The sequence below is a fragment of the Mesoplodon mirus genome, assembly GCF_964341445.2.
Source record: "Mesoplodon mirus genome assembly, chromosome: 9".
Lineage (NCBI taxonomy): Eukaryota > Metazoa > Chordata > Mammalia > Artiodactyla > Ziphiidae > Mesoplodon > Mesoplodon mirus.
In genome coordinates this window covers 9,525,005-9,548,926 of record NC_138985.1, presented here as the reverse complement: position 1 = coordinate 9,548,926, position 23,922 = coordinate 9,525,005, and the positions used below count along the sequence as shown (strand labels likewise).

Genomic DNA, 23,922 nt, shown 5'->3' with positions numbered 1-23,922 from the left:
AGCAATGAAGACATAAAATGCTTAGAAATAATCTTAGCAGGTCACGCGCAGTCCATGATGAAGAAAGCTAGCAAACAATACTGGGGCCAGAAAACATGGAGGAGTCACAGGGAGAGAGGCCTGGACACTGCACATGTTTCCTCTGGGATCACAGCATGGTTTTAGCATGAAATTGGTCTGTCAGTCTTATTGGAATGTTACAAAGTGTATCTGGAAAAGTAAATGAGGGAAATGGCATTTTTTTAAAAGAAGAGTAATGTCTAATGCTGTATTCAAATGTAGCTGTCATCTGGACCTCTTTGAAGAATAGACAGACAAATCAATAATAGAAATGGATAAAACTTCCAGAGACCCTGTGATCCATCAGCCTGTCCCGTCTGAAAAAGGAAGAGGCACAGGGCAGTGGGATTTCAATGGACTTTTCAGAACCCGTGTGGGAAGAATTGATGTGCCATTTGGAAGATAATCAGTTTGCATTTTTAGCTTCTCATAGCTTAGGAGAAATTGCAGGGAGATGAAAGAGCAATGTTTCCAAAAATCCAACCATAAAAACTAGAACACGGATGGTTATGCAGGATACAAAGCTGTGTCTTCAATTACAGAAAGGGATGACATAGAAAAGCACAGGTTGGCTAGAAACACTTCCTAGATCAACATTCACCTCCACAATTTCTAGATTTCCTACGGTGCATGTTTTTTGATTTTCCAGTTTGCTGTGTTCAGTGTCCAGGAGCTCTGAGTTCATTCCCATGTTACCAGGATTGGCTGCAGCATCTTTGTGGCCAGGTTTCTCCTGCACCTCTGTTCACTGTGCCAGAGTCTGAGCCTTAGATCATTTCTAGCTGAGAGTTCTTTGACTCTCAGGAGGGCTGCTGTCAGGATTGACTGAATTAGTGGATTGGGGTGTATTTGAAAAGTTAAGAGGACTTGTCAAAGGGACACAATTACTTAATCACAGTCCAGCTTCTAGGGACAGTGGTGGTGCTTATTCCCTGGTCTTGGGGGATAAGGCAGGTGTCATTAGCAGGTGGCTCTGGTCAGCCTCCATCTGGCTGGCAGGGTTGCTAGGAAGATTCAAAATAATCTCCGTGAAGATCCTGCCTCTTGTAGGCGCTTAACACATGTCATATTTAACACTGATGATGAGACTGAATCCTTTCACCATAAGTGCTTCTAAACTGGTCTTTCTAACTGTCTTTGACTTTAGTCATTAAAGAAGAAACTAATCACAGTGAAATGGCAGAAGACCTGTGCAAGATGGGATCGGAGCGCTCGCTCGTGCTGGACAGGCTAGCAAGTAACGTCGCCAAACGTAAGAGCTCTATGCCTCAGAAATTTGTTGGTAAGAGTTAAACGTTTCCTGTCTCTTAAAAGAACAACCACGCGGGTGCTTTAGATGGTGATTAGTTGAGGGGAGAAGAAAGGAAAACATATCTCATTTTTTAAAAAGCAAACATTGGCAAGCTTAACATTTCTCAAATATCCCGGAATGGTTTTCCAATAGGCTTCTTAAAAATAACAGACCTTCTCCCAGGAGTTGTCCTTAGAGGTGGTTCGCAGCGTCTGGGGCACTCGGTGAGATCTGCCTGTGGACGCTCTGTGTCCATTGGGGGTGGCCTGTCAGTGAGCACAGGGCAGGGGGTGCATGGCCCGGAGAGCAGCCTCTCTGAGCCTCAGGTGCTCATTTTTCAGAAGAAGCTCATAATACTCCCACATGGGCTACTTTGAAGGCTAAAAGGGCAGAATTGCAGGGCAACTGGTGCCCAGCAAGGAGATACCTCTGACTCTCTACCTGTGCCAGGTGCTTTCAGGGTGGGGCAGCCCTTCCTCTAGGAGGTTATTGTCCAATGTAGCCATCATCCAGCCCAGATACTGGAAGTTCAAGAAGGATGACACCTGGGCAGGCGGGAGGGATGAAGAGCTCTGGGCTGGGGACCCAGCCTGAGGGTGTGAGTTCACAGCCACACTGTCACCTTCGCAAAGTTAGTCAAACTCTCCAGCCTTGGTTCCACTCTTTATGTATATAAAGGGTTTTATGAACATAGATTAACACCAAGGAAGTGAGAACATTTAGAAGCCCTCAATGTGAAGATAATATCATGAAGATAATGTAGAAAGAGGAACATAGAGGAGAGGGTCACCTCCAGGGAGGAGGACTGGGGGGGGAGGGTCATGTCCAGGGAAGAGGATTGGGGGGGAGGGTCATGTCCAGGGAGGAGGACCAGGGGGGAGGGTCACGTCCAGAGAAGAGGACTGGGGGGGAGGGTCATGTCCAGGGAGGAGGACCGGGGGGAGGGTCATGTCCAGGGAGGAGGACCAGGGGGGAGGGTCATGTCCAGGGAGGAAGACTGGGGAGAGGGTCACATCCAGAGAAGAGGACCAGGGGGGAGGGTCATGTCCAGGGAGGAGGACCAGGGGGGAGGGTCATGTCCAGGGAAGAGGACCAGGGGGGGAGGGTCATGTCCAGGGAGGAGGACCAGGGGGAGGGTCACGTCCAGGGAGGAGGATCAGTAAAAGCTTGTGAAGCTGACAGTGACCTGTCACTGGGAGGGAGGAAGAGGATTTCAAGACATTTTTGACAGTGGAAGAATGGAGGAGGGTTCTAGGCAGATGGATACAAATACAGAGAAATGGTGATGCCGTTTGGGGGCTGGAGGGGGACGTGTGGACACGTCCGACAAGGAGGGCGCGTCCTGGGGTGACTCACGGACCCTCAGGGAAGCCATAACAGTAAAGCCCGAGTCAGCTCTGGCCACAGGTGAATGGCCTTGGAATACCTAGGTGAGAAACGTAGCCTCAGTGCAGTAGGCAGAAGAAAGCACTGGCGTGTTTTTGATTGGAGCCACGTCTTGGAAAATAGAGAGCTCGAGTGCCAAAGATTGACTGGAAATGCGAGGACGGTGGGGCTGTGGTGGAAGGAGGGAGGTCTGGGGGCCGTGCCGGGACTGGGGGATGGAAGTCATGAGTCATGGGGACCCATGTGCCATTGACAGGTTCTGGGAAAAGAGTCTGGGTCTGATCTGCTTGTTTTCAAGGGTTTTCAGAGTGACGTCCCGTGGGAGCCTGGGAAACGTGTGTTGGGAGAGGGCGTGGGTCCAGCACGGGGTTAGTGGTCAGTGAGGCCTGGGCCAGCTGCTTTCCTGCAGGAGGAGGGCAGGACCAACAGGAGGCCAAGTTCTTGGGCTCCATCCTCTCTCTGACACTTAAAACAGGCTCCATTTTGATCAGGTTTTAAGTAGAGGCTTGTCATAGGCTGCGGGTTGGGAGGGGTGGGGGGAGGAAGGATTCAGTTAAAAAACACTTTTGCAAACCACCGGCTGGAGACGCAGCCTGGGGGAGTCGCCCACACAAACCTGAGCCTTTAGACTGTTGCGCGGGGGAGGCCTCATGTTTCCTGAGCAGAGGCGGAGTGACGTGACGCGGAGGACCGAGTGCTGAGGGTGGGATTTCAGGTAGCACCGGGTGGAGGTGAGGCTGGGGCCCCTCAGCTCCTCCCTGGAGGCCTGTGTGAAGGGGGCTTGGGGGCCGGTGACCAGGAGAGATGGAGCAGCACGTGTGCCCGAGGATTGTTGACAGTCACGGGCCCTGGGGAGCTGGGTACCACTTCCTCCTTCAGATGAGGAAAGTGAGGGATGTCAAGAGCTTTATAAATGGGCGTTTCAACCCCTGCAGCTTACGGAGACCTCAAATAACTCTCTGTGAAACTCCGCAGCAGCCTCCGCGGGTGAGACCACACTTTAGGTGTTGTATTGAGATTTAGATGCTTTCACATTAAAATAAATAAATAAACAACACCAGAACCCCTCTGCCTGATCAAGCAAAGCTAAGGTAAAAAGGAGTCCCTGGGGAGATGTGGACAGCACAGGAGAAGTGGCAAGGTCCCAGGGGGAACAACAGTAGACAGTAGGACAAGGATGGCAGAGTGGAGATTGGAAAAAAGGGCTCAGAACTGGCTGTGTGTTCTGTTAGGCGTTTCCCCAAGAGTTTGGTGATTGGCAGTTTATTTCTAAGATAATGCCTCTTCTTGCCCCCAGATGACTACCTTACCCTCATGTCAACTTGATGGGGTTTTCATCAACCACTCCTAACTTGTGGTTTCTCCATCTCTAAAATTAAAAAGGAGATGGACCTCTAACCTCTAGAAGCGGTCTATCTTGTATATAAATTCAGAAAGAGTGTGTAGGAATGCAGCTGTTACCGTACAAGCTGGCAGGGTATTGGTGGGGTTGAAAGAGCTCCAAGTTTGCTCTCAAGAGAGGCTCAGACCCAGCCCTTCTACTACTATTTCTATTTATTTAGAGTGATCTCTTAATTGATTGGACTTTACATGCTACTCTTTTCAAGAAGCTTCTGTAGGGGTTCTGTTTTCCTAATTGTTTTGTGTTTGAGGAGGTCTGCCTGCTGCCTTTCTACTTGAAGAGCATGCTGACGAGTATGTGATGTCGGTCACTCTTTTTTTTCCCCTGGCAACTTTTTAGGTCTTGCCATCATGACTGAAGGCAAGATTTCCATTTTCTCTCTGATACCTGAAGAGTTTTTTCTTTAACCTAAAAGTTAAATACCCTAACTGGGATGTGTCTTGGTGTTTTTGCATTCTGAATAAAAATTTCCTGACATTTTAATCTGGGGATTCCCTTCTTTGCTCTTTTATTTCTTGGAAATTCTCTTTTCTATAAATATATATTTTGTTTCATCTGCTGTGATCTCTCTTCAGAGATACCAGGTGTCCTTATGTGGGAGAGTTTGTCTTCCATATCTGTTAGCATTTCTCTAAGTTTATTTTTTTGGCTTTTTCACATTTATTCACTGTTATTATCTTGTGTTTTTCCTCTATGTCAGTAATTCCATTTTTAGGGGTTTATGTTCTATTACTTGATGTTTCTAATCCATGTATTAATTCTGTAATAATACTGTCTGGACCTCATTTTGTTTCCTGAGATCGAAAATCTCTGTTTTCATCTTATTCTGTTGTTTTAGCCTGCCATGTTTCAGTATCTTTTTTAATTGAATCCGTGTCACAAAGCAATTATGAGACATTACTTCTCTTCCTTGAATTAAGCTCTTCCCTAGGATGGGCTTAATGGTCTGTGTTTTACTTCCTTTCTTCCCTTGTCTTGCTAGAAAATATCTTCACAGCAACCATGACCTTTTCTTTTCATCTTGCTTATTCAGCTTGGGCTGATAGAGTTTGATTGACATGTCTACATTCTTCCTATTGTATCTGAGATTTTTTTTTTTTCCTGTGAGAGCTATTGACTTTTCTCAATACTGAAAGAATGCCAAGGATGGGGTTGGGGGAGTTCAGGTGAGGCAAAGTGCAGTCTTTGTTAAAAGAGTTCCTCTCTGCCCTCTCTCCCTCGTTCTGAGACCTGGTTAAATGCCCTAAACCAGTTATCACTGTACTGTACCTGGTTGGGGAGTATTTCCCACAGGGGGCTGCTCTGGTCCTTTGGGCTGTTTCCTCCCAGTGTACAGCATTGAGGACTTAACTCCTGTCTCCCATCCAGAGAACCAGCCTCAACGCTCACTTGGCCAGGGTCACCTGGTCTCATTAGCAGAGGTTTTAACTGCTTTTTGATCAGAAGTGGAAAAAGACACCTATTTGAATTGATTCTCTATGGATATGAGGATATTAGGGAAAATGCTGAAGATTTTGTTGATTCATACTTAAGGTTTTTGTAAGTGAGATCAACAGCCAAGCTTTGCCATGTATCTCATGCCAGAATTTTCTTTCCTTGGTCCTTGATTTTCTATACACATGTATTTCATTAGACTACGTACCTTTCTTTAGTATATCGCCAGAGTGAATGTTGCGCGATTTTCTCACTGTGTGGAATATTAGGGAAGAGAAATTCTGTGGGTGGTTTCAATATGCCACGTGAGTCTGGAATCTATGTTGTTGTTTTTTTATTTCCTACATTCTTCTGTTGTTGATTCCCAGTTTTAAAAACAACAGATTTCAGTGGTTGCTTAGGAAACCACAGAACCATGACTTTGGGAGAAACAGGATGATTAGGTGGGAAAGCACCATATTTGGTGGAGCTGTAAGCACTTTTATACGTATCAGAATTGTCCATGAAGTCCACTCCCCTGCCCCCCCCCCGCTGGGGTTTGGTGGAGGGATAGACTGAGATACCAGCCAGAAGGGACTCCTTCTTCTCTGAGGTTAATGTAACCAGACACTTGGCACCTCGACACAAAAACAGGGGGAAAAAATCACGTGGTTTCTGTAATGCTACTCAATTATTTCTAACCTTAAATGGGGAGAAACGCCACTTCTGTGATCCCTGCCACTCAACTTATGTAGAAATTCCATTCTGTTCCAGTTCTGCAGAGGGCGTGGCAGTCCACTGACAAGTTTCTTTGTGTCGTCCAAGGGTCACATTGTACTGTTGTCAGGGCATGTGTCACTCCTGACCACCAGCAGATTTGACTGAATGAGAGCCAGGCCGCTGTATGATACACATCCCTAACAAAGCAAGAAGTGGGACCTAATGATGCTTTCTAGTATGATGGGGCATACTCCTGGACAGTTATCGAAGGTTACAGACATTTTTCAGGATGATTAATAAGTCTACGAATTGTGGAGCAGTTTATCCTTTCGTTGCTAAGAACGGCTGCAGACCGTGCTGTCAGGTGTCGGTGTGGGAGGTGTGGGGGTCCTTGCTGTCACCAGCTGCACCAGCCACCATCAGCCATAACCTGGACCCTTGGGCAGCCGGAAGGCATTCCTCACCTTTGCCTCCCGCCAGTGACCGAGAAGGGTGCTTCCTTCCTTCAGACCGTTCTGTCTTCCTTCAGACACAGTCTCTGTGGGGTTTACCCAGCCTACTGATCCGCCCGGGGCTCTGGCCACCTTCATCCATCCCTTCAAGGCTCTAGTCTCCCTCTCCTCTCGGTATCCTCTTGCTGCTCCCCGTGTGGGACACACTTCACGGTCTGCAGCTAGCTCTTAGCAACAGAAGGATAAACTGATCCATACTTCCTAGACTTATTATTAATCCTTAAAAAAATCTGTGACCATTGATAAGTGTCAGGAATATGCCTCATCATACTAGAAAGCATCATTAGGTCCCCGTAGCAAACCTTCCTTTCCTTTCATGCAGCTTCTCGGACAGGGATGCACTGCACGTTATCATGTGTTAATGTCTGTCTCCCCTGTGGGCTGCTGAGGATGGGGACCACTGTTCCTTGTTTGCCATTCCGTCCCTCCTGTCTGCTCCACGGTGGACGCTTGGTGGACACGTGGTGCGAGAAGGAAAGAAACAGAGCGAGGGGTGAAACGTAAACAATTCAGACCTGCCTGTGGATGGCCTCTCGTCCTGTGACTTATTAACTAACCACCGCTGAAAGTCAAGTGAATCAATGGCCCTGACAGTGAGGGCAGACAGTTCATTAATAAATTTGCTAATGAAGCCATGGTTTCCTACTGAGCTTAGAACCAGTATATCGAGAAGGTGTATCTTCAAGTCTATTCATTTTATTTCATTGTGAAAATTTATACTTGAAAGTTAATTACAAGAAGTCAGATCTTTTCTCAAATGTCCCCTTTCCAGGGGAAGCGAGCTCGCCGCCTTCTACAAACTGTGATATTAGATCTTAAGTTTCTTGAGGCTAAGCTTGCTGGACAAGTCCTTGACAACAATTCTCGGGCATCGTTCACGCTCAGTAATTGTTTGAAAGGACAAGTATATGTCACCCCTGGAGCCTCCTTGCTTTGCTCCCGGCTCTCCACCCCGTGACTGCAGCACAGGCTCGGTGCTGCTAAGGCTGGGAGGCGAGAGTGGAATTGGAGGCCAGGCAGGATGTAGAGGCCGGCGCGTCTGATGATGCTTTTCACGCTCACGCAAGTCAGAGCCAGCTTTGTGCTACTGACAAGACTCATACCATTTCACTATAAAGAATATACAGTTTTCGTATTTTTGATTAAGCCTTATTCTAGCGTATTAAAGATGGGAATTTAAAACATACAAGATAATATTATTTTAAATAAGTACGTCGCACATTGTTGTAATCGTATAATTATGTTTTAATGAAATAAATCTGATAAATTAAGCAGCCATTGTAAATTTCTTACAACAGTATATTGAAAATACATCGTTTAAATATTAATGTTAAATAGAAAAATGTTTCTAACATCCGGAGTAAAAGACACAAGTATTGGTCTCATCCGTTTGAATATATGCTGTTTAAATTGGCACACCATCCTCGGTTCCCCGATTCATTTATTGATCTGTCCAGACAAATTGGTTTAAACGCCGACCCCGGGCAGAGCCCCGTGCCAGGTGCCCGGCAGGCAGAGACGCGTCAGCTCTCCGCCACGTTGGAGGTGCTCCCGAGGTCGGTGCCCCCGCAGGTGTAGATGTCAGCTCTTGCCGCCGGGCGCAGAGGTAACCTGGGCCTCTCTGACTGTCCCCCGCTTCCCACAGGGGACAAGTGCCTGTCGGACCTGCCCTACGACGGCAGCGCCAGCTACGAGAAGGAGAACGAGATGATGCAGACGCACGTGATGGACCAGGCCATCAACAACGCCATCAGCTACCTGGGGGCCGAGTCCCTGCGCCCCCTGGTGCAGACGCCCCCGGGCAGCTCCGACGTGGTCCCGGTGCTCAGCCCCATGTACCACCTCCACAAGCCCCACGCCGAGGGCCCCGCGCGCTCCAACCACTCGGCCCAGGACGGCGCCGTGGAGAACCTGCTGCTGCTCTCCAAGGCCAAGTCCGCGTCCTCCGAGCGCGAGGCGTCGCCGAGCAACAGCTGCCAAGACTCCACGGACACCGAAAGCAACACGGAGGAGCAGCGGGGCGGCCTCATCTACCTGACCAACCACTTCACCCCTCACGCGCGCAACGGCCTGTCCATCAAGGAGGAGCACGCGGCCTACGACGTGCTGCGCGCGGCCTCCGAGGGCCCCGCGGACGCGCTGCGCGTGATCGGCACGAGCGGGGAGCCCCTCAAGGTGTACAGGTGCGAACACTGTCGCGTGCTCTTCCTGGACCACGTCATGTACACCATCCACATGGGCTGCCACGGCTTCCGAGACCCCTTCGAGTGCAACATGTGCGGCTACCACAGCCAGGACCGCTACGAGTTCTCGTCCCACATCACACGGGGGGAGCACCGCTTCCACATGAGCTAAAGCGCCCCCCCGCCCGCGGACGGCGCCCCGCCCCCCGGAAGAGCATCCAGGACCCGCGCCAGCCCCTGCGCGGGCAGCCGGGATGGACCGACTGCTGTGCTTTGACCTCTAGGTCGTGTTTCGTTTTGTTCTGAGTTGGTTTGCTTTTGAAAACAAGGAGCTTTTCTTGTTAGATGCAGGGTTCCGTTCGGAGACCCCGAAATGCTCTCTTACTAGACAATTCTGTAGACCGCTGGCTGAAATCCCCTCCCCTGTTGCTTCCTAGAAATTGCTGGCCTCCAGATGATGGGTCATTTTCGGAGAGAATTTTATAAAAACAGGCGCAAGCCCGGGAAGGAATGAGCCGGTTCCGTGCTAAGCACGGGATTCACGCCCCAGATGGGGTTTCCGAGGTCCCAGGAGCTGTGTGCACAGCCCCTGAGCTGTGGTCGTGAGCTGACCCTGGGGGTGAGTGCCCCTACAGCAGGGCCGGAAGCTGCGTGCATGCAGGGAAGACAGGCCACAGGTTGTAAACAAAGATAGGATTCCAAGTCAAATTCTGCACATTGTTGGGGACAAGTGACCATTGGGCAGAGGGAGGGAGGGATTGGAGAGCCTTTGGTTTCATTCTCGATTTCCAGACCGTGAGGTTGCTCAGCCCACAGCTAAGCCTTCCGAGGCCTGTCGTCACGTGGGATGAACTCCTGTTCCCCCGGGGCACCTGGGACTACTGTCCTCTGTCATACCGGTACTTTGAAGGGCCCCCTCCCCAAAACCTATCACTACATTTTTAACACCAGTCCTGAAATTTGAACCTTAATTCCTTCTGAAACGTTCAGATAATAAAATCCTCCAGAAACCAAAATTTTATTCTAAATTCCACACTCATTTCTTTGGTTCTGTGCTCCTTCCCCGCTGGGTTCTACCTATGACCAGAAGGGTATTTTCCCTGCAGAAGGCCCGTCCTAGACCTCATTTAATGTTTTGTTTGCAGCCCCAGGCCTGGATTTCTTACCGTCAGTACATTTCTTACCCTGCTCGCTGTGTATATTATTCTCATTTTAAAATCCGTAAAAGGATTCAGAATGACCCTTCATTTTTAGGTCAAGGAAGTTTGCCAGGTGAAGTCCGGGAGATGCTTCTTACACACAGCACCTATTTGTTTGAAACTAAACTTGCCAACCATCTGAAACTCTCTCCTGTAACGACAGAGCTGCACCCTGCATCCACGTAGGCAGGACGCACCCGTCTGACTCGGGACCATCTCGTGACCAGAACTCGAGGTCCAACAGAGGCAGGTGGCCCCCGAGGTGCTCTCTGAGGCTCCACGAAGGTGTCCGTGGGTTCTCATCCCAACCAGGAAGGTAATGCTGTCATCAAGGACATTCATCTCAACCATCTAGCAGAAAGGGCATACAGTTTCAAAGGTTTCCAGTATTTGTCATCACCAAAAATATCCAAGGTGACCATGAAGAAACAGGAAAAATTGTGCACAAGCACCTCTGCATTTCATCTAAATCCAGAGTTCTTGGGCTCAGCTCTCTTGACATTTGGGGCTGGATTCTCTGTCACAGGGGATTCCCCTGGGCATCATAGGCTAACAGCACCCCTGGTCCCTACCCGATAGATGCCAATAAGACACCGAGTTGACTACCAGAAATGTTCCCTGGGGAACAAGCATTGCCCCTAGTGGAGAACACTGCTCTAAACGAATTCTAAACCAGTCAAGGGTCTGGAGGTCTTCCAAAGGGTCTGGAAGGGTCTGGAAGGGCCTTCAAGGGTCTGGAAGCCCTGCAAGAATGTTCCCCATCAGCAGTCTGGAGACTGACTCCTGTTCCTTTGGATTCATTATAAATTCTCTCAATGAATTATCCCTCTTCAGGCTTCAGAAACATACCCTCTCAGGTGCATTTGAGTTTTCTGGAAAGGATGGCGTCCCAGCATCCTTGAGGCATGGGGTTCTTTGCTTACAGAACCGTATGACATTTTGAACCTGGAAATAGACAAAGTTGTCCTAATTGGGGCCGTGACACACTGATGCACTGGGGGAGGGGTCAGAGGGAGGGAGGCTCTGGGCTGTGGACAGTGTTCGTTCCATTTGCAGCTGCAGAGAAGGAGCCACCTCAGCCCCGAGAACATACATAGTCAAGGTGAGAGACTGCTTAGACTTCCACTCTGTAGGCCAAGTTCACCTGCCCTGTTCTTTCCCATCCGGCTCCACAGGGTCCATTGGCTGAACGGAGTTATATTTCCCTGTGACTTCAAACAGCTGGATCCACCACTGTAAATAGTGGCTACAGGAGTTCTTTTCTCCAGGGCTTTTCCCTCCCTCTCTCTGCCTTTTATAGCCAATATAACTGTTTATTTACACACCTTTTGTTGTGGTTTTCTATTGTAATACCATTTTTCTTTCAAACTATTGTATTTAAAGTAAGGTTTCATATAATGTCAACAAGTAATTAAATTATGTTTGAAAAGCGGCCATGTTCTGTACCGAAAGCTGTTAATGTTTTTCTCCTAGCTGGTAAAAGTAGGATTTTGCATGATCTCACTCCCTTTTGTTCTGTGGTTTGTTCTGCTGTTTGATGGTGTGAGTGTGTGTCTCGGGGACTGTCATGGATGCACTAGGTTTCATGCACTCTCGTTGTACTGAAAATAAATATCCACCAAAGGAGGGGCACCAGTAGCAGGTGGATTCATTGATCAAAACGAGAAATCCCTGCTTGGCGTTCCTGCCCCTCCGTGTCACCCAGCTTCCCTCCACATGAAACACCTGGATGCCCGCTCCTTACCCAGGTCCTCCTGCATCGTGTACCTTAAAGCACGGGCTTGTCCTAGTAGAAGAGCCACTAAAAAGAATTGTGTTACCATTGCTTTATTGCCCAAGGGCATGTCCCAGCACCCAGCGCTTCAGATACCCGCACGTTTCACTTCCAATTCAGAGTCAACCGCAGAATGAAATCTCAGAAACTTCACTGAGAAAGACAGCTACCTGTTATGGAGATGTGAGTTCTTTTTCTTTCTTTTCTATTTTAGTGTTTTCTTGTTTTGTTTTGATTGTGACTCTCAATAGTGTCATCTTCTTGCCGAAACAAAAGCGAGATGGAATGAACTGCTGTAGACAAGTCATGAAGCAAACGTATCTCTCTCTTGCACTTCTTAAGTTCCAGCAATAATGAAGGGTCACCACTACTCAAAACCCAGATCCCGCTCCTTCAGTTCAGTGTGTGTGTGTGTGTGTGTGTGTGTGTGTGTGTTTTACTTTAAAATGAAGCAAAATTAGAGTTATTTAAGATATACAGACATCAGAAAAAAAAAAAAAGCACATAGGCTGTCGGTGCCGTAGCATTCACTGTGAACCCATGTAACGAGATATGAATATGCAATCTTGTTTCCAATACTTTCTAATACACTTTTTTACAATGTTGTGGGTGATGACTGTTCAGGGTTCAGTTTGTTTGCATCTAACGCAGCTTTAGGTGTTCGGCTGCCATCCTGGCAGTTACATGTACAGGATTGTAAATGGGAAAATGCAGTTGTATTTCCAATCTGCCTCTATGACGATGTTAAATTATTTCTGTTTTGCTGTGAACAAGGGGTGTACCCCTGGAGGAATAGAGTATCCTTTTGTACACATTTTGAAATGCTTCCTCTGTAGTGATAGAACAAATAAATGCAACAAGTACTCTGTCTGCCCTATCCTGTGAAGCCCACGCTAGTCTGAGAGAAGGTCCTGCAGAGCTGCCGCCTGCTACAGAACCCCTCCGGGTCGGAGGAGACAGAGGTGGGCTTGGGGGCGGGTACGGTACAAGTTGGAGTCTTATGTGATCGTCTGCATACGACGTTGCTGCCAGAGCATCCGTTCACTTCAGCCCCGGGCCTAGCTGTGCTGGGCTTAGGGTACTTGTGGGTTTGAGGGCGGGTAGAAGTCGTGAACAACAAGACATACACCCCTGGCTCTTCGTAGAGCAGTGCTTCATGCCGCAAGCAGCGGGCCCGTGGCCCGGGGAGCCCAGAGCAGTGACCGCCTGGTGGCACTCCCCCTGCAGAGCCGTACACGTAGGGCAGGGGCGCCTCAGCTCTGCCGCAGACCCGCACTGCTGCAGACTCTCGGTGGTGAAGACCCTCTGGTCCTTTTGGACAACTAGCCAGACATCCTATGGGTTCAGGTCTACTAAACAAGGTGAAGTGGCCAAGTTTCCATGGTCCAACATTTGACCCAAATGGGGCGAAACTTTAATGAAATCCATAGACTGTTCCGTTTCACATCAGGCTGTGGCATCAGGGGCTCTTCCTAAGTGGTGTTGGCCGCGGCCACATCCCTCAGCGGCCGTTCTCACGGTGAATGCCTCCTCAGGCTACGGTACTGCTGCTGTGCCCGAGTTCTGAAAGAGCGTGTGGCTTAGAGAGACGCGAGGACACGCCCATTGCCAGATCCACCCCACCGTTTCACAGCTGTGTCCTGTCATTTCTCAGTGATCACAGGTCCAAAAAATAAAGAAGGCTTGCATCAACTCAGAAATGACCTAGGCTCAACCTAAGGAGAAAAAGTGACTCAAAAGCGTGGGGTTAGACCGTGAGAGTGAGGACCATGAGCGTGTCTGTGTACATCTTACAAAGCTTAACGAGTGTGTGTGGAAGGGATCTGAGGAGCGCTGCTGCCTGCCCTCCTCTCTCCAGCCGCCCTGGTGCCCGTCGACTGAGCATGGGGGTGGGGGCGGGGGCATCCATCCTGGATCCCGGGACGTGGTGACGAGTGAGGGTGAGCTTTCAAACACCCACTTCAAGAGCCAGTAGCAAGACGAGACTTCATTTCTTGGTTTTCACTACCTTTTATTCTAGTTGAGTCCTCCTGAGAATGATTCTTCTCAGCATGTCCTTCTGAGGCTGTAAACCATCCTCTGGGGCCCATTAACCTTCCTCTGGGCCCCTGCGAACTTGTAGCGAGTCAGTGGTATATCCAATCCATGCGCCCAACCCGGTTGGCCCCATTCTGGGGAGTCTGACCTGGAGGGTGTCCCCTTCTTGGGGTGACGGTGAGGACCAGAGCATTCCACCTCCACACCTGGGAGGGAGCGGAGTCAGCATCGGTCTGCCTGGTTGGCCCCAGGAGGACTACACCTGATTCCAGGTGGATGCAGCAAGGTTCAAAGAGCCGGCGGCCGGCACGGAGGGCCCGGAAGAAGCTGAGTGGAGGAAGCGAAGTACGGACGCAGCTCTCACACCTGACACTGTTCCCAGCGCACCTGGAACAACCTGGCACATGCTGGACAGCTCCCTCTCTGATGATCCCCATGGGGCAGCCCTGGAAGTTTCCTGCATGTGGTTTATCATCCCCCCCACCCCCTGAAAACAGCTGCTCATCTGCAGTCCAGTTCTATTCCTGATGAGTGCTGTGCTATATTTTAAATATTAGTGTGAAATCTGGGGAGCTAAACATCAGAATCCGGGGTTCAGATGCCAAAGATTTCTGATCCCATTTCAAATTAATTGGTCATATTTGCTGTCAAAATAAAACGTCTTGGTGGTTCTGTGACTCCTTGGTGAGGTTGTGCATTCTCGTTAAAAGCATGTACATTCTCAGGGAACAGGATCCCTTGGACATTGCCAAAAGTCTGGTTTTTTTCGTATGGCCACCTCTCAACTCCAAACACACAGCAGAGCTCAAAACAGACATCTAGGAGCTGGGCAATCTGTTGAAGACTCGGAAGAAGTTCTCAGACCACTGACACAGGAGTTCAATATTCCTCCAAAGCCCAGGGCATCGCTCTGAACCCCGCTGGCCTTTCTCTGCCACCAGAACCCAGAGCAGCAACCCTGGCACAGCTGTTGAGCAGGGGTGGAGCCCGAGTGCTGCCCATGTAGCATTGACCTTCTCTGCCTTTCCCCAGAGAACCCAGGAACGAGGGGGAAATGGATTCCCTTGGCTCCTGGAATAACAATTCTGCCTCACAGCCAGGCTGCCGTCCTCCCACTGGCCTCTCCCATCATTAACCCAAATTCCCAGTTCCTGGCTCAAGGCTGCCTCTGGACTCCCTAAACCATGCCACCTTCCCCAGGCCCCAGGGCTTCCAAAAGTCCCCCATGACCCTGGTTCTCAAAGGCAGCTCAGAATCACCTGGCTGGTTCTTTAAAATGCAGTTTCCAGAGACCCACTCCTGACCGTTCTGGAGCTGGAGGTCTGCGTGGAGCTCCCCCACCAGGTGTGGGACCAGCTCCCCAAGTCTGGATAAGCTGACTCCCCCCAGCCCCCTGGCCGTCAAGGCAGGTACAGCCTTCACCCTCTCCTCCAGCTCAATCACGCCCCTCTTTTTTGACAGAGGAAGAAAATTAATAATTACTTAAAAATGAATAATTATTAAAAATTAATAACATCTCTCCCTTCCCCCTCTTAAGTTTGAAACAACTCAGATATAGACAAGAGAGTCAGAGAGTAGGAAGTCAAAATCCTATCCGTGCTACCCATAGAAACCTAGATTAGAGGACACGGCTTCAGTGCATGCACCACAGCGGGCTTGCAAACCTCAGGCAGACTTGCTCTGCTGGACGCAGGCAGGATTTAAACTCGGGCACCCCATGAAGAGGCTCAGCCCCTGCCCTGCAAGAAAGGGGAGGTGGGCCAGAGCCCACATCCTGCAGGCAGCAGAACCCAGGAAAGCAGCAGAAAGCAAGCTCAGTTCCTGCAGCCAGACAAGTGTGGAAAGATAGAGAAGCAGGTGCAGGCGAGCCACTGGAGACAGAGAAGAGAGTGATGTCGTGGGAGCCAGGGAGAGTGATGGGAGGGCCAGGCAGCAGTCCTGGCAGGAGAGACATGGCTGTAACCTGTACAGCAGCAGGGCTGGAGCAGCAGCAGAGAGGGGAGGACATGAATCTCTGCCACTGGAATGCAATCTCCAGGAACAGGGACAATTTTTTGTAATTTACTGTCATATCCACAGTGTCAAGAAGAGTACCTGGCACATAGTAGGTGCTTGCTATTGTCTGAATGTTTGTGTCCCCCCAGAATTCAGATGCAGAAATCCTATGCCCCCAAAGGTGATGGTATTTGAATGTGGACCTTTGGCGGGTGATGAAGTCATATGGGTGATGCCCTTGTGATGGGATTAGCGCCCTTATAAAGAGGCTTCAAGGAGCTCCCTCACCCTTTCGAACGTGAGGACACAGTGAGAAGTCTGCCACCCGGGAGGGGGTCCTCACCCGACCCTGATCTCAGACGTCCAGCTTCCAGAACTGGGGGAAATAAATTGCTGTTGTTTATAAACCATTCAGTCTTTGGCATTTTGTTATAGCAGCTCACAGAGTGAGACGGAGGTCAATAACCATGTGTGCATAATCATCTACTGAAGATGATTAAAGTGACTGTACATGAAGGAATCATGAGGCGTTGACCCCAAGTCTCTGGTCCTGTATGAGCAGTTAGCAGGGAGGCTGGGCAGAGGGATTGGGGAAGGAAGCTCGGTTTCGTTTAATTGAAGCCATTGGATGACAAGAGTAGGTCAGCTGTGAAGACAGGTCAGAGTTTGAGAGTCATGTGGACAACAGCAAGGAAAGCGGGATGGACACAGGAAGGTGCCCGAGGGGAGAGCCAGGTGGGAGGGTGGGAGACGCTTTGGAACTGCAGAAGAGGGCAATTGTTCCAGACAGAAGGAAAGCACACTGAGTCCAGGACCTGGGTCTCCTCTATGAAGAAGAGGCCAAAAAGCAGGTGCAATAAAGCAGCTGAAATGAGGAGGAGGCTGAGTGTCCAGGACTCTTGCAGTGACATGTGGCAGGTCGGGCAGGTGGGTTCAAGAGGCAAGGATGGGCGGAGGACAGCTGGGACCCGAGACACTGGCAGAGAAGAAATGGGGACTCGCTGAAGCACAGGCCTCAGGCCTCAGCTGGGACCTGATGCTTCAAAATGCCAAGTACTGGGCTGAACTTTCCTAAGGAGGAAGGTGAAAACCTCAGTGTGAAGTCCCCTCACTTTTTCTGCTTTTTGGCAAAGCCAAGGACAGGAACAAGGCACCATCCCTGCGCAATGTCTCCTATGGCCACCCTTTTCTGGGGCCCTGGCCACCCCTGGGGAGCCAGCCTCACATCCCTCCCCAACTCAAGCAGCCCATGCCCCCCTTCCCTGGCAGCGGGGTGCCTCCCCGGCAGAGCAGATGGGCTGTGGCTGCCCGGGGGATTGCAGGACCGGAAGCAGATGCGGCCACCGTGGTCCCCTGTGCACAACTGGGACCCAGCCGCTTGGGGAGGACATTTGCATAATAAGGATAATTTGGTACCTAAGCTGTCCCCTGAAGTGAACTGCCTGGATCTCGGTACAGTTAACAAATTTCACTTCTTCTTTCCCATGTTTTGTCAAGCCAACTAGATATGACATTGAGTGTGTGAATTGTCCAAAGATGTCTTCTTTCTCCCTGCGTGAGTCAGGCCTCCTCCCTCTCCCCCGATTTTACTCTCCCAGGGTCCCCTCCCCGGCTGGTCCATGGCCCCCGTGGGCAACCCAGCAGTGCCCCTGCCCACGCAGAAGCTCGCTCCCTCTCAGAGGGACCCCGTGGCAGGGCCCCATGCTCCTGGCAGCAGCTCTTCCCGGACAGCTCACCCCATCCCCACACCTGCGGCTGCATCATCCCTCCCGCTTCCTGTGGGCACGGGCAGGCGAGGCCCCACAGCAAGGGGGGCGTGCGGTTTCAAGCCCTCAGTTCGATTCCCCTTTCAGGGCCCTCCTCCCTTCTGGGCACTGCCTTCCACAAAACCCGTCGCGGCTCCCCCTGCCCGCACCCGGACCCCACCCCTTAAGGCATCACAATTCCTTTTCTAAGTTGCCTTTGAACCATCTTACAAGAAAGCAATCATACGTGTATATCCAGTGCTACAAAACTAAAATAGTCACGGGTATGAGCTTAGGGGTCTGTTGCCATCACCGTGGGCCTGGTGGTCAGGGAGACGGGTCTGGGGTTCAAGTCCACCCCCTCCAGAATGGCATCCAGCCTGACCAAGACCTGAGCCCCGGCCTCTCTCCAGGCTCCTTCCAGCCTTCAAGGCAGCCTGGTACCCAGGCTCCCTCTCACCACGGGCCCGCTGGCTCTGGGATGCCCCCCGAGCCTTGCCGGCTGCTGAACTAGGCGTGTGACAAGGCTGAGCCCTTGTCTCTGGCTAATTTTTGGAGTTTTCTACAGGCCAGTCCTCTGGGCTCCTGGAGCAGCATGTTTAAGTCCGTGTCGGGCCCTCACGGTGCTGCGTTCAGTGCCGGCCTCCCCTGTCAGACTATGAGTCATGGGTCTTACCTCATCACCCCCAAACCTCCAATCCAAGCTGGGGTCATGCCCCTGTGGCCCCAGGAATGGCACGTAGCATGCAGGATGGACTCTCCTCCCCTGCTTCTGGAAGTCTGTGAAGTCTTATCTCACCCAAGATGGTGGCCTGGACCCCAGCCCGCGGCTCTTCTTTCTGAAGCCCCCTCCCATCTTTCCACTTGCTTCAGGGCCAACGTTGTCTCCCCAGAGAAAAGCAGGAGGCAATGGGACACAGGGCCCATGCTCCTGGGGTCTCCAGGAGGGTCCTCTCTCGTGGGTCCTGGCGTTCAGGCCCTGGCAGGGGCGTCTCGTCCCTGGGTGGGTGCTGCTCAGAGAGCAGCAAGGACTGGAGGCACGGCAGCCAGGTTCCACTGACCAAGTGTGTCTCAGCTGAGTCAGGAGAGACAGAGGCAGAAAGAGAAGAGACAGAAACACTCCATTAAAACCAGGGAAGGCAGGGCTTCCCTGGGGGCGCAGTGGTTGAGGGTCCGCCTGCCGATGCAGGGGACACGGGTTCGTGCCCCCGTCTGGGAAGGCCCCACATGCCGCGGAGCGGCTGGGCCCGTGAGCCATGGCCGCTGAGCCTGCGCGTCCGGAGCCTGTGCTCGGCAACGGGAGAGGCCACAGCAGTGAGAGGCCCGCGTACAGCAAAAAAAACAAAAAACAGGGAAGGCAGAAGGAGTGGAAGACAATACATTTTAAAAAAGGAGAGGAACAAAGGCAACAAACAGACCACAGTAACAGATGCGGTGACACTCGTCCAACTGCATCGATCCTCATTCTAAATGGCATTGATCTGCCTGCACCGGTTAAAACACAGCGACTGTCAGGGTGGATCCACAGACAAGACCCAAGTACACGTGGTCCATGAGCAATTCACTCGAAATGTAAGACACATAGATTGAAGTGAAGGGACGAAGAAGGCCACACCCTGCTCACGCCAGTCGGAAGAAAGCAGGAGGAGAGCCTACATTATGTTCAGACACAGCGGACTTCAGAGCCAGGGAGACTTCCAGGGGTAAAGAGGGGCCTTGTGTCACGGTAAAGGGGTCAGTCCTCTGGGAGGACAGAACAATTCTTATCGTGTATGCACCTGGAAACAGAGCATCCAAATATGCCATAGGACCACAGGGAGACATAGACAAACCCACTCACGGTTGGAGACGTCCGCACCCTCCATCAGAAGCAGACAGATCCAGCAGACAGAAATCCAGGAAGGACGGGCTGATCAGAAAGACAGAAGGTGTTTGGGTGAAGAAGGTGTGAAGGCACTTGGGGCAGGGGGACAGGTGAGCCCAGGCCCAGAGGCCAGAACACGGCCATGTGTTTGGGGATGGCCACGCCACTGAGTTTGGCCAGAGGGACCCGGAAGGCTTTGGGGGTCTGCACCCTCCGTGGTGCTGAGGGGCCAGCAGGAAGTGGGGCATCCACGCTGAGCCTGAGAAGGGCCTTCTCAATGCTAAGCAGAGGCTTGGGGAGAGAAGCAGGAAACGAGCCCCCGTCCTGGTCCTGGAACTGCCCGGCTGTCAAGGGACTTCGGAGGAAGCGCAGGGTGGGGGCTTATCAGTAGCTTCAGGTAGTGGAGCGCAGGCCAGGGAAGCAGAGAGACTTGTTCAAGGTTACAGAGGGTCACCCCTGAACCACACTTCCTGACGCCCCTTATGCCCAGGATACACAGTCCCTGAATGAACATTTCTCTGGGCCAGACACATAGGAAAAAGAATAATACTGCAGGGCAACGCGGATAGCAATCCTGAAACAAAGGTGTCGCTATCCCCGTGCCCTGGAGACGATGTGAAAGAGGCTTAGAGGGCCCCACCTGGCCTGGGGTCCCCCAGCTGGGGGGAGCTGTCACCACACTACGAGGCCGTGGGGCAGCTCAGACTCCTGGTGACCTGGGCGGGAACTCACGTACAACAGGATCGTGTTAAACCACCAGAAAGGAAAACAGGTAACAGTGTCTTACCCTGAGGATTACCTGGTCACTGCCACACACTCTGGGTGCACGCCCAGCCCCACGCAGGCTGCACTGAGAGAATAAACACAGAGCGGTCGAAAAGGAGCACGGAAACAAAGGCGCACAGAAACCAAGAGCAATTCTGCTTCTCGCCTGTTTGCTTCGAGGAACAGGGCATCCTTTTCCACACCTGCAGCTTGGAAATGCCAGAACAGAGTATTGATATCCTTCCCCAGAGAGAAGTTCTACACAGAACGATGGTGTCCCACACGTTAGCCACCAGCCACCCCCGGCGATTTAAACTTAAAATCATCAGAACCATATAAATTAGAAAATTCAGCCTGTCCATTGCAATAGCCTCATTCTAAATGCCCCATAAGCCACGTGGGGCTTCTGGCTGCCATGCTGGACAGAGCAGATAGGAAAGCTTCCCATCGCAGCGGCAGCTCTGTCCTAGCGTGCCGAGCAGCCCCTCAGCGTCCAGCGCCTGGAGGGGGACACCTTAACTCCCTCCCCCCAAAAAACCATGGGCTCCTAGCTTGTTCCTGAGGAAGCCTGCCCTGGGGTACCGAATCCTGAAGGCTGCCGTCAATATTCAAATTATGCAGCAACTTTCACTTCCCCTTGGGGAATCAGGCCTTCCACTCTGCCAGCAGGGACACCGCATTTGCCTGAGACCATGTGCCTTTAATAACGCAGGCTCACGGGCCCCTCAAGGTGTCTCTGGGGTAGGGCTGCTCTTCCCTGATGCCCCACGGATATCTCCCAGACTTCCACCCTGCTTCCCCTGGGTCTGTGCCCCGGCGGCACCTCCTGTGACCTCCAGTCCCCTCCTGGCAGTGGTGACCTGCTGAGCAGCCGCGGGAGGGTGGGATTTCCAGCAAATAGGGAAGGACCCGGACGCCCTGCTGGTAGATTCTTGCAGGACCGTTCTCCTCTCAGGAGAAAAAGAGGAAAAAAAGGCAAATCACTTTCCTCCTGCTTCTGCTTCTCCTCGATAAACTGCTTGTCTCATTTCCTTTGCAGTTAGAGAAATGTTCCTCGTGAAGGCGATTTCCACACATCCACACGCTGTGCCGCCCCGGCCTCCAGTAGGGATTTGTATGGCAGCTTCCTCCCCGGGCCTGGCTCCCCCATCCCTGGACTTTGACTAAAGTCCCTGCATCTCTGTTGGAAGACAAACGCCAGCTCGAGCCATCCAGCTCTTCCTTTGATGGTGTGTGCTCATCTCTGCTGGACTCCAGGGTGGGACGGGATGCAGCTCTGGGAGCTCTGGAAGGTTTCACCCGAGAACTGGGGGCCTCCCAGGGTGGACCGCCACCACGTCAGCCAGCAGCAGCCTCCCGAAGGCCCAGGCCTCTCTGTGGCCCTGCTGCAAATGGACAAAGTGAAGGCCTCTGTGTGTGCTGGGGGGCTGGGGGGACCCCTTGGTTAGCAACTCACTCTAACCTGCCTCCTTTGTAACGATCAAGATTGAAAATACTCGTCCTGAGAGCAGAGGGAGGGGTTCAAGAAGACGCTAGACGACAAGAGAGGACATGTGCATGGCCCTCCCAGGGAGCCATTGCGGGCGTGTGTGTGTTCAGTGTCTGGGCTGAGGACCTGGGGACACTGGCAGGCGACCGAGCTGGGAAAGCACAGAGGCTGGAATGGTGGAAGGAACCGACTGGCCGCCTTACCCCATCTCCACCGGTTCACACGTCTGCTTGGCCCAAGAAAGAACAGGTCCCTTGGAAGGGACTCGAGGCCCTTTCTGTGTACACAGAAGCCAGCATCAGTAAAGCAATCCAGCTGGAAAGCTCCCAGGAACACTATAGGCCAGAGCATTTTTAAAAGCCAATTCAGTAAGCATAATTTGTTTTTAATTGAAATACAAAAGTGAAGAAACTCAATATTTGAGTTTTGTGGCAAACTAGCTGAACATTCTCTAACATCTGAGTTGGAATTCCTTAAAATAGTATCAAACTTCAAATAGAAAGACAAATACCATATGATATCGCTTATATGTGGAATCTAATTTAAAAAAATGATACCAATGAACTTATTTACAAAACAGAAATGGACTCACAGATCTCAAAATCAAATTGCTGGTTACCAAAAGGGCAACGTGGGGGGCGGGGGGAGTGATAAATTAGGAGATTGGGGTTGACACATACACGCAGTGCTATGTATAAAATAGATACCTAATACGGACCTGCTGTAGAGCTCGGGGAGCTCTGCTCAATACTCTGTAACAACTTATATGGGAAAAGAATCTGAAAAAGAATAGATACATTGTATACCTATAACTGAAGTACTATGCTGTACACCTGAAACTAACACAACATTGTAAATCAACTATACTCCAATAAAAATTAAGAAGTAAAATAAAACAAAAAAGAGCTCACAAATGAAATTAAAAAAAAAAAAATGTCAAGGGCTGGCTGGATACAGGCAACTCCAGAGCCCACCCAGAGCCCCAAGGAAAGCGGGAGACGCGCGCCCCCTAGTGGTGAAGGCAGAGAGTGCAGCCGCCAACCCCCTGCTTCCAGGACAGGGTCCCACAGCACCTACCAGGGGAGAGCGTTTCTGCACCCTGAACCCAGCTCGCCACTGCGACGAGGACAAACGGAGCCCTGGAGCAGTGAAAACTGAACTGGTCACTTAGCATGTTAAGGCTGGAAATGCGTTCTCTCAGTATCATTAGCTTATAGTTTGATGTTCAATACCCTTAAAATCTGTTATTCAGATGTTATGCCCCCTGAAATCAGTTCTGGCATAAACTCTGTCAACACCAAGTGCAGGGACCTCCCTCACCCAGAGGGGGGTCCTCACTCTAGCCCAGAAATCTTCTAACTTGATGGGTGCTCCTATCCGACCCCTACCTGGGATCCCACCTCCACCTATGTGGCGCTTCCCCCTGGCCTGAGCAAGGGGTCTCGGGAGCTCACCTGCTCAGGAGTGATTCTTCTTCCCACTGGCCCTTAACCCGGGGCCTCTGGGTCCCTGTAACCAAGATGCCTGATGTCTGTAGGGAAGGAAACATTGGCCTCTACCCACTTAAGTTCAGTGGCTGAGTCTGCGAAATAAGCTAACAATAGGTCAACAGGAGAAAAGGCACACAATTTTATTTGGTGTTAAAAGTTTTACGTGGCACAAGGGACTTCATAGAAAGGAGAGAACCACCCCTCTCCCAAGAAACAGTGAGGCTTGCGGGCTGTTGAACCATCCAGACAAAGAAAGATCAATTGAATGAGAAGGGCCAAGACTGAGGAAAGGGACTCAATGTCTGGGGCTGGCAGTTTGTGGGAAGGCAACAGTACCTAAGGGTTGGCTAGTAAGGTTGGTGCAGGTAATGTGATATTGTGATTCATAAGAAACACACAGGGCTTCCCTGGTGGTGCAGTGGTTGAGAGTCCACCTGCCGATGCAGGGGACACGGGTTCATGCCCCAGTCCGGGAAGATCCCACATGCCGCGGAGCGGCTGGGCCCGTGAGCCATGGCCGCTGAGCTTGCGCATCCGGAGCCTGTGCTCCGCAACGGGAGAGGCCACAACAGTGAGAGGCCCGCGTACCACAAAAAA

General features: G+C 51.1%; 1 protein-coding gene across 5 annotated transcripts in view; it reads left to right on the top strand.

Annotated features, from left to right (window-relative positions):
- IKZF1 (IKAROS family zinc finger 1) overlaps nucleotides 1-12,817 on the top strand; it is an 89,771-nt gene extending 76,954 nt beyond the window's left edge. For all 5 annotated transcript variants that reach the window (XM_082632633.1, XM_082632632.1, XM_082632631.1 and 2 more), the window contains 2 exons: nucleotides 1,208-1,342; nucleotides 8,430-12,817. In XM_082632633.1, the coding sequence (XP_082488759.1) occupies nucleotides 1,208-1,342; nucleotides 8,430-9,139 (845 nt within the window). In that variant the 3' untranslated portion in view covers nucleotides 9,140-12,817. The remainder of the gene's footprint in view (nucleotides 1-1,207; nucleotides 1,343-8,429) is intronic.
- The last annotated feature ends 11,105 nt before the right edge of the window (nucleotides 12,818-23,922 follow it).